General features: G+C 44.9%; 1 protein-coding gene across 2 annotated transcripts in view; it reads left to right on the forward strand.

Moving 5' to 3' along the window:
* The first annotated feature begins 4,142 nt into the window (after positions 1-4,142).
* The window catches only part of DSTYK (dual serine/threonine and tyrosine protein kinase), a 72,018-nt gene continuing 65,391 nt past the window's right edge, over positions 4,143-10,769 (forward strand). For both annotated transcript variants that reach the window (XM_003792235.3, XM_003792234.3), the window contains exon 1: positions 4,143-4,495. In XM_003792235.3, the coding sequence (XP_003792283.1) occupies positions 4,231-4,495 (265 nt within the window). In that variant the 5' untranslated portion in view covers positions 4,143-4,230. The remainder of the gene's footprint in view (positions 4,496-10,769) is intronic.

Raw genomic sequence — 10,769 nt, forward strand, 5'->3', positions numbered from 1 at the left:
TTGCTATGAGCTATGATGACACCATGGCACTCTACCCAAGGCCACAGAGTGAGACTCTGTTTCCAAAAAAAAAAATTTTTTTTTTGTTTTTACTACTTGGCAGTAAAGCAAAGATGATCTCGGGGTTTTTTTGTTTGTTTTTTTGAGATGGAGCCTCAAGCCATTGCCCTGGGTAGAGTGCTATGGTGTCACAGTTCACAGCAACCTCAAATCCTGGGCTTAAGCTATTCTCTTGTCTCAGCCTCCTATGTAGCTGGGACTACAGGCACCCGCTACAACATCGGCTATTTTTTGGTTGTAGTTGTCATTGTTTGGCAGGCCCTGGCCAGATTCGAACCCACTAGCTCTGGTGTATGTGGCTGGCGCCTTAGCCACTTGAGCTACAGGTGCCACCTATGATCTCGGTTTGGGGTTAAACTAAATTTCCCTTAATTGATTGTTTTTCCTCCCCATGCTCTGCATCCTAACAGCCAGGGAGGCCACTGATGAAATATTCAGCAATGGAATAATACTTGATGTATAATTAAACAGGATACATCTAGCAGTTCAATTTTATAGACCTTTAATCTTCAAGTTAATAAACCTTCATGTAGAGAATCTTGAAAACCAAATATTCTCAGAGATACCATCCTCCTTGGAAAAATACATAAGACTAAACGTGAGCAGTTACTACAGAAAGAAAACATTCGTTAAGTCTGTCTATGTGCTAGGTAAACATAATGTATAAGTACTTTATACATTTTATTATTTAATCTTCACAACCCTGAGACGCAGGTATTATTAGTTCCTCTATACAGATGAGGTTTGAGGGGTTCCAAAAAGTTAAATGATTTGCTTAAAATTATGAGTAAGCAGCAATGCTAGGACTGGAACTCACGTGAAATTCTGATTCCTTTGCTTTCCCCTAAACTTTTACAGGATTTCAATTTCAGAGTATTTTCACTAACTATGGCTCATTGAATCCTCCTAACAACCCAGTGATGATGAGCATAATCATAAGATTCTCACCTTTTTTTTACTCTCCACTGTTATTTCTTTAAAATTTCAGATTGAGGGCCCAAATGATTAGGTTACAGTGTTTACATTTATAGTCGCGTCCTACATCCAGGAGGTGTGCACATACCATTACATTGTGCCCATTAGGCGGAAGCACACCAATCCTCCTCCCTCTGCTCCTATCCCCCTACCTTCCTCCCCAACTTGATGTGAGTTTTTCTCTCTTGTGCATGTATATTAGTTCATCTGCAGGCTTCATATTAGTATTGAGTACATTGGATACTTGCTTTTCCATTCTTGTGATACTTTGCAAAGAAGAATGTGTCTCAACTCTGTCCAGGTTAATACAAAGATGTGAAGTCTCCATCTTTTTATGGCTGAATAGCATTCCATGGTATACATATACCACAGTTTATTAATCCATTCATGGGCTTATAGCTAACCCATGAATGGATTAATAAAAGGTTTGCGTTTGCCCTAAACAATCTAGTGCAAATGTCCTTATGATAAAATGATTTTTTTCTTCTGGCTAAATGCCTAGTAATGGAATTTCAAGAAGGAGTCTCTTTTTTTTCTTTTTTTGAGACAGACTCTCAGTTCCCCTGGGGTTGAGTGCTGTTACATCATAGCTCACAGCAACCTCAAACTCTTGGGCTTGAGCAATCTTCTTATCTCAGCCTCCCAAGTAGCCAGGACTACAGGCATGCACCACTACATCCAGCTAATTTTTGTTTTTTAGTGGAGATGAGGTCTGGTTCCTGCTCAGGCTGGTCTTGCACTCCTGAGCTCAAGCAATCCACCTGCCTTGGCCTCCCAAGGCAAATGCTAAACCTTTTTAAATATATTTTTTTCCATTTTAATGCTCATAATACCCTAGAGGTGGCCACTATTATGATCCCATTTGATGTAAGAGAAAACCAAGACTCAGAAGGGCCAATGATACGTCCAAGATTATATATACGGTAGCAAGTCAGTAGTAGAACTCAAGTTTATAATAATAACAATGATAAAAACAGCTGCCATTTATTGAGTGCTTATATGTCAGATACTGCTCTATTTTATTTTTTTTTAAAGGCTTATTTTGACATTGTTTAAGATTATGTTGGCACTGGCCTTTTAATAGTCACAGTAAGCCTTTGAAGAAGGTACTGTTATCCTCATTTTACAGGTGAGGGACTACAACTGAGAGAAAATAAAAAATGTTTCCAAGGGTATACAAACATGAAGGGATAGAACTAGGATCTGTCTCCAACACCTATTTCCTTAATCATGAGGTTTTGCTGACTCCTACACTGTCTCCTAACATCCTTGCTGCCTGAATTGTGATCCACGGACCAGAAGCAATGATACCAGCTGAGAACTTCTTATAAATGTAGAATCTCAAGTGGCACCCCAGACTTACTGAATCAGCCTGAATATATATATGTGTGTGTGTGTGTGTGTGTGTGTGTATTTTTTTTTCCAGACATGTATTTTAAAAAGGTCCCTTGGCTCCATGGAAGTTTACCAGAAGAAAAAGAAAAAAGATCTTCACATGATTAATGTGCACATTAAAGTTGAAAAGTGCAACTTTTAGGATTTAGGATTCAGATTTCCCCAGATTGGTAACTTAGTTAACATTTGTCCATTTGCTTTCCATCTTCAACTTTACCCTTTTCTACTAGCTCCTTTGATTACTATGGCTTTATTCTTTTAAAAATTCCCTTACTAAAAAAATAAATAAATAAATAAAAATTCCCTTACTGAGAATCGCCTAAGCCCAGGAGTTGGAGGTTGCTGTGAGCTGCTACGCCACAGCACTCTACCAAAGGCAACAAAGTGAGACTGTCTCTATTAAAAAAAAAGAAATTCCCTGTCACCTTAATGATGTTCTAGGAGGGAACAAAAGTATTGATAGATATGTGTGTTCTGAGACCCTGTCCCTAAATAAGTAAATAGAAATTTTAAACCCTTATTTTATACATGAAACAGGGTCATGCTTGAAGTCACAAGCCAAGACTTTGGGGTCCAGACCAAACTCCAATCTCTTAAGTTCAGTTAAGGAACTACCACACCATACCATCCAACCTGTCACAGAGGAGGTCTGATCTAAGTAAAAGATGGGGTCCCACTTAATGGGGATAATGTAAGTGTAAGGGTACATGGCACACTTCTTGGGTGTAGGATACAACTACAAGAGGGACTGTACCTAACAGATGCAAACATCGTAACCTAGTTGTTTGTATCCTCCCATTAACCTGAAAAAGAGCGAAAGAGAGCTATGGGGCTATTCCACAGCAAAAAAGACACAAGTGGACTCTGTGTCTGGTGCAGAGGAGAAAGTAGGAAGTGGAAAAGAGGCGATGTCAAGTTTTGTACTCTTTATAATTGTGTCCAAGGGTCTGTGACAGTCTGTGTCAATGGAAGTCTTTGCATATTAGCAGAAGCCGAATTAAGATAATCAGAAATGGTTTGGAAGGTTACAAACCTCAACTTCCCCTTACTCAGCCCGGTCTCCCTACTTTAAGAAACTCATTGCACTTCAGCTAATTAATAGCTCTTAACCCTTACAGACCCTCCTTTCCACATACGGAGAAGGAAAGTCGGAAATGGAGGATACAAACTAAGAGATTTCCCTATTTCCAGAGCCGTTTGAGCCAATTCACCGGTATCTCCTGTATCCGGAAAGTGAGCCATTTAGGGTAACCATGGAGATATTACTGTCCCCGGTCATGTTTCCTTCCTTTTCTCTGCTACTAAAATCTTTGCCTCTGATTTCAGTAAAGCACTCCACTTCTGCGGGAGTTCAGATTCTGTACCTCCTCCATCTCCTCAGGGGCACTCATGTAGGGATTGGGAACATATTTTTAAACGAGGAAAGCGTGTAAGAACAAGAACAGATGAGCGTTTTACCAAAGGGGGAGCAGCCCCATCCACAGCCTCCCCTCCTTCAGCCTTTAGGTTTTGGCGCTCGGCCCCAGCTCAGACTACAAATCCCAGGAGACTCCGCAGTGACCACGTCCTCCGGCGTTCCTTCCCTCACTCTTGAGGATAGTGTAGAGAAAGGTTCCGTTGGCGGCGCACTGCGGGCTGGTTTGTTTGCTACGGCAGTGACGGAGTTTGGGAGCCAGGCCGCTTGCGGGCGGGGGCGTCAGGAGGCGGATTCCTCCTCCCTCAAGCATTGGGGGGCGGGGAGGAGGGAGGCCGGGCCTGCGGCCGGCGACCGAGCCGCGAAAGACATAGCTAGCAGAAGATATGGATGGCGACCGGGTGCCATGGGGCAGCGAGCACGTCTCGGGTCCCGGCCCCGGAGGAGGCGGAATGATTCGCGAGCTGTGCCGGGGCTTCGGTCGCTACCGCCGCTACCTGGGTCGGCTGAGACAGAACCTGCGCGAGACCCAGAAGTTCTTCCGCGACATCAAATGCTCCCACAACCACAGTTATCCCTCCTCCCCCACGGGCGGCGGCTGGACTGAGCCCAGCCCTGCTGAAGATGTCGCCGAAACCGGGCTGCAGGCGGGTAAGGAAGGCGAGAGGGCAAGAGAAGCAAAGTGGAGGGTGGACTGCACCCCTGCCCTGCAAAACAACCCTGGGAAGTGGCGAAAAGTGGGAGTTGGGCTGCACGTCCGGGACCCCGGCCTGGGCCTGTCGAATCGGGGATGCTTTGGGAGGGCATCCGTCTTGATGGGAGGAGGAGAGGGGTTGCAAGAGGCCTCGGGCAGGGGATCTGGGGGCAGGGGTCGCCCAAGCCGGGTGTTGTGGCGGGCGCCTGTAGTTCCAGCTACAGGAGCAGGACCCAGGGGACCAGGCTGTGCGCGGCGGGAACTGGGGAGGGCCTCTGTTTGCAGAGGGCTTGGGTTATCCGAAGGGCGGGGAAAGCTTTGAGTTGGGAGGGGGGCATTTGTGGGTCAGTCAGAACCCGAGTTCAGAGATAGAGGAGAGGCAGTGGGAAGGATGTCTCAGGATTCCAAGGAGGCCGTGGGACTGTGTGTGTGTATTTGATTATGTGAAACGTTTTTACAACAATTATGAGGCAGCTCTGTGAAGAAGTAAGGAAAGTACTCTAAATAGAGGTTGGGGTCGCCAAAGGAAATCGGATCTGTTTGGTGTCAGGGAATTGCCAGAGGTATTGCTGTGCTTGTGGTGAAGAAGGAAAGGGGTATTTTTGATCTTGAGCCATTGGAGAATTGGCTACTCCTGCCCCTCTTTACATGATTATTTTGGGGATGTACCAGAGACCCAAATCACTTAAAATTGTGCATGATCTTTTGTTTTTTGTTTGTTTTTTTTTTTTTTTTGAGACAGAGCCTCAAGCTGTCCCCCTGGGTAGAGTGCCGTGGCGTTACAGCTCACAGCAACCTCCAACTCCTGGGCTCAAGCGAGTCTCCTGCCTCCGCCTCCCAAGTAGCTGGGACCACAGGCGCCCGCCACAACGCCCGGCTATTTTTTGGTTGCAGCCGTCGTTGTTTGGCGGGTCCGGGCTGGGGATTCGAACCCGCCACCTTAGGTGTACGTGGCTGGCGCCTTAGCCGGTTGAGCTATAGGCGCTGAGCCTGTTTGTTTTCTTAATTTGGACAAAGTCTCACTTTGTCACCCTCGATAGAGTGCCATGGCGTCATAGCTCGCAATAACCTTAAACTCTTGGACTCCTGCGATTCTCTTGCCTCAGCCTCCCTAGTAGCTGGGACTATAGGCGCCCACCATAAAGCCCGGCTATTTTTTTTGTTTAGCAGGCTGGGGCCCCGTTCGGACCCACCAGCCCCGGAACATGTGGCCGACGCCCTAACCACTGAGCTCTGGACGCCCAACCCTAAAAATCATGCATGGTCTTTAATGTTTCTTAGTTTCTTGCTTTCTTTTATAGAGCTGTTTGTAGGGAACTGGAGGGTTTGTTAACTACTGCTTCTAGTTAAGAAATAGGTTGCAAGGGAGAGGGATTGACGTCCCATGTAGATACATATCTTGGTAACAAAATAGCAAAGATGTCAGTGGGTTTAATTTAGTATTCTCAGACTAAAGTGTGTGTTAAAGTCACCCAAGGGGCATATTAAAAATGTCACGTTCAGGCTCTATCCCCTAGATTCAGATTTAGTAGGAGTGTGTGGGGTAGGTCCTAGCACTCTAAACATGAAAAGACCCAGGAGATTCTGATGCAGGTGGTCTGCTAATGTACTTTCAGAACCACAAATTGAGGTGCTGTAGCACATTTGGATATGAGGCTCCGAACTGAATGAATTGTTCTGAGTTTGTGTGTTACATAGGTCACTACAAAAGTTTTGGGGCAGTGTTTTGGTCCATTATTTCGCTTAAAAGAAACAGTCAACAGTGTCCTTTCTTTCTTTCTTTTTTTTTTTTTTTGGCCGGGGTTGGATTTGAACCTGCTACCTCCTGCATATGGGGCCAGTGTCTTAATCCTTTGAGCCACAGGTGCCACCCAGACACTGCCCTTTCTGATGCACATTTCAACTTGCTTGGCTTATCTATCGTATTCTCAGTTTTATGTTTCATATCCTAAATTTGACTAAGACTCCAGAAAAGGTGTTTAAAAATAGGATACTGGCTTGGCACCCTTAGCTCAGTGGTTAGAGCACCAGCCACAGACAGCGAGGCAGATGAGTTCAAACCTGGCCCAGGCCTAGCTAAACAACAATGACAACTATAACAACAATAACAAAAAACAGCCAGGCCTTGTGGCGGGTGCCTATAGTCCCAGCTGCTTGAGTGGCTGAGGCTAGAGAATCTCCTAAGCCTAAGAATTAGAGGTTGTTATGAGCTGTTATGCAGTGGCGCTCTACTGAGGGTGAGGTAGTGAGACTCTGTCTCAAAAAAATAGATAAATAAAAATGGGATACTAAGATTCTAATAGGGTCCTAAATGATACCATTCCATTTAGTTGGCCTGGATATCAATAAAAACTTTGACCTCATGTGATAAATGGGAGGAGGAGGATGACTAGCTTTTTTGAAGTTGTGATTTGGACATCATATGTCCAGAGATTTGCCTTTGTGGAATTGATTCATAGAAGGAACTAATTTCTGTGAGGCTATCAGAAAAGACCTGGTAAGAAAGGCTAATATTTCAGAGATGATCCCCAGAATGTGGACTTTCACCCTCTCCCTCAACAGTGCTTTCCAGTGGCTTCCCCTGCTTGGAAGGGGAAGCTTATCTTAAAAGGCCCTCTGTTGCTCTCCTGATTTTAAAATAACCTATTTTAGAATGACTACTAAAAAACAAAATTAGAGAATAGATTCACCTTAGAGGTGGAGGTTTCCAAGGCATTTTGGTTGTCTCTTGTTTTTATTCTTTAAAAAATACAAATTATACCTTTGTATTTTGCCTCTGGCTTTTCTAGTTGACTGCGTCATGAACTAATCTGTAGGTATTTAACTTTGTTCACCTTCTGGAGTCTGCCCATCCCAAATAAAAACCTGATGTAGATGGTGGGATTTAGAGCGATTTTTTTTTTTTTTTTGAGACAGTCTCACTATGTCACCCTCGGTAGAATGCTGTGGCGTCACAGCTCACAGCAACCTCCAACTCTTGGGCTTAGGCGATTCTCAGCCTCCCAAGGAGCTGGGACTAGAGGCGCTTGCCACAATGCCCAGCTATTCCTTTTTGCAGTTTTTGGCTGTGGCTGGGTTCGAACCTACCACCTCTGGCATATGGGGCCGGTGCCCTACTCCTTTGAGCCACAGGCATGGTCCTACCCAGCCTTTTTTTTGTTGTAGTTGTTACTGTTGTTTGGCACACTCCGGCCAGGTTTGAACCCGCCAGCCCTGGTGTATGTGGCCAGTGCCCTACCTGCTGAGCTACAGGCGCTGAGCCTAAATGTTGGGTTTCTGATTAATAGGAACATGGAATGTCAAGGGAAGAAACATTTTGTTTTCTTTTTAATGTTATTTCATTTAAAAAAAAATTTTTTTTTTTTTTTTTTTGCAGTTTTTGGCCGGGGCTGGGTTTGAACCCACCACCTCCGGTATATGGGGCCTGTGCCCTACTCCTTTGAGCCACAGGTGCCGCCCTCATTTGAGAATTTTTTAAAACTAATTTCTTTCAGAGATGAGGGTCTTGTTACATTGTCCATGCTGATTTCATACTCCTGGCTTTAAGCAATATTCCTGCCTCAGCCTCCCCAATAGCTGAGATCATAGGCACAGGCCACTGTGCCTGGCCATCCATTCTTTTTTTCTTTTTTCTTGAGACAGAGTCTCACTATGTTGCCCTTGCAACATAGTAACCTCAAACTCTTGGGCCTTAAGCAATTCTCTTGCCTCAGCCTCCCAAGTAGCTGGGACTATAGGCGCCCAATTATTTTTGTGTTGTTGTTGTCATTGTTGTTTAGCAGCCCCGGGCTGGGTTTGAACCTGCCAGCCTCAGTGTATGTGGCTGGCACTCTAGCTGCTGAGCTACAGACGTGAGCCTATACATTATATTTTGGAGGTTAAAAGTAGGTGGAATAGGCTCGGCACCTGGGGCTCAAGTAGCTAACCGCCAGGCAATACACCTGAGCTGGTGAGTTCGAATCCAGGCCGGGGCCCACCAAACAACAATGACGCCTTCAACCAAAAAATAGCTGGGCGTTTTGGTGGCGCCTGTGGGCCCAGCTACTTGGGAGGTAGAGGCAAGAGAATCGCTTGAGCCTAGGAGTTGGAGGTTGCTGTGAACTGTGATGCTACAGCACCTCTACCCAGAGTGATAGCTTTAGGTTCTATGTCAAAAAAAAAAAAAAAAAGTAGGTGGAATAGAACTCTAAAATGACCTTTCTCTCTCTCTTTTTTTTCCCAAGTAGCTTACCCTGTACAGAGAAAACCAAATTATAAAGTGCGTTTCTTGGCTCAGCGCCTCTAGTTCAGTGGTTAGGGCTCTGGCCACATGCACCAGGGCTGGTGGGTTCGAACCCAGCCCAGGCCTGCTAAATAAACAACAAAAATAGCCAGGCCTTGTGGTGGGTGCCTGTAGTCCCAGCTACTTGGGAGGCTGAGGCAAGAGAATCGCTTAAGCCTAAGAATTTGAGGTTGCTGTGAGCTGTGACACTACGGCACTCTACCAAGGGCACATAGTGAGACTGTGTCTAAAAAAAAAAGTGAAATTTCTTTGATTTAGTTTTCCTCTGCTGCCCAAATCATTAGCCTTTTTTTCAGTTAGCTACAGGGGATGAGAGCCCCTCTATCAATTGATTTTCCTCCATAAGGCGGGGTTCAGGCTTTTCTCCAAAGACAGAATAAATATAGGGGAATGGGGAGAGTAGAGGAGGGAGGGGTTAGTGTGCTCTCACCTACCAGGTATATTGTAAGGGTACATGGTACACCTCCTGGGGGAGGGGCACAACTAGAACTTGGACTTTACCTAACAAACACAAACAGTGAAACCTAATTGTCTGTACTCTCATATTAATCTAAAATAAAAGAAGAAAAATAATAATTATCAACATTACAGTGCATTTATTTGTTTATGGGGAATGATAGATAAAAGGACTAGGAAGACCTAAACTCAGTCTTCTAGAAAGGTCTAATCTAATCTAAACCGTTTCCATTTATATAATATATGCAACACTCACACAAAGCAGAAAGGCATAGGTTATAAGGCATTGCATATGATGCATGTGAGTTGTAATTCTTAAATTTTTCTTTTCTTTTCTTTTTTTTGAGACAGACTCTTAGTTTATTGCCCTAGGTAGAGTACCATGGCATCTTCATAGCTCACTACAACCTCACACTCCTACACTCAGCCTCCCGAGTAGCTGAGACCACAGGGATGGGCCTCGAGATGTCTGGCTGATTTTTCTGTTTTTAGTAGTGATGGGGTCTTGCTCTTGCTTAGGCTGGTCTCAAACTCCTGGCTTCAAGCAGTCCTCCTGCCTCACCTTCCTAGAGTGCTAGAATTACAGGCGTGAGCTACCATACCCAGCCAATTGTTCAGTTTTTAATAGCTCTTTGCCTGTTGAGCTGACAGTATTTCTTCAACATTCTTTACCCCTTTTTTTTCCCCCCACATCTAGTATAAACTGGTTGCCAGAATTTAAAAGAAGTGGAAGAGTACTACTATACTTATTTAAAATAGATTTTTTTTTTTTTTTGAGACAGAGTCTCACTTTGTGACTCTCCGTTGAGTACTGTGACATCATAGCTCGCAGCAACCTCCAACTCCTGGGCTTAGGTGATTCTCTTGCCTTAGTTTCCCAAGTAGTTGGGACTATAGGAGCCCACCACAAAATCTGGCTCTTTTTTGTTGCAGTTTGGCCGGGGCTGGGTTTGAACCCACCACCTTTGGTATATGGGGCTGGCACCCTACCCACTGAGCCACAGGTGCCACCCTAAGATAGACATTTTTCTTGGTCTTTTTGGACAGAAATTTGTATGGATAGTAAAGTTTAATTGGCAGAGTGACATTTGGGGAAAGGATGAAAAATTAGTCAAGAGGAGATTCTTTTCAGTTTGGTTTCATAGCTGCCATTTTTAGACTGAGGGTGGAAAGAAGCTGGGGTTGTGGGGTAAAACAGTATCAATGGATGTTGACTGGGATGGCTATGCTTTCTAGTGGTTTGGCATCATCTGTTTAGAAGAGCTGCCTATGCATTTCAACATAAGCTTAGTAGAGATGGTGTGCTGTAGTTACAGTTGTTCAAGAATATCTAGGCTCGGCGCCTGTGGCTCAAGCGGCTAAGGCGCCAGCCACATACACCTAAGGTGGCGGGTTCGAATCCACAGCCTGCGCCCGCCAAGCAGCAATGATGGCTGCAACCAAAAAATGGCCAGGTGTTGTGGCGGGCGCCTGTGGTCCCAGCTACTTGGGAG

This window comes from Otolemur garnettii, unplaced genomic scaffold, assembly GCF_000181295.1.
Source record: "Otolemur garnettii isolate 467f Iridium unplaced genomic scaffold, OtoGar3 scaffold00055, whole genome shotgun sequence".
NCBI lineage: Eukaryota > Metazoa > Chordata > Mammalia > Primates > Galagidae > Otolemur > Otolemur garnettii.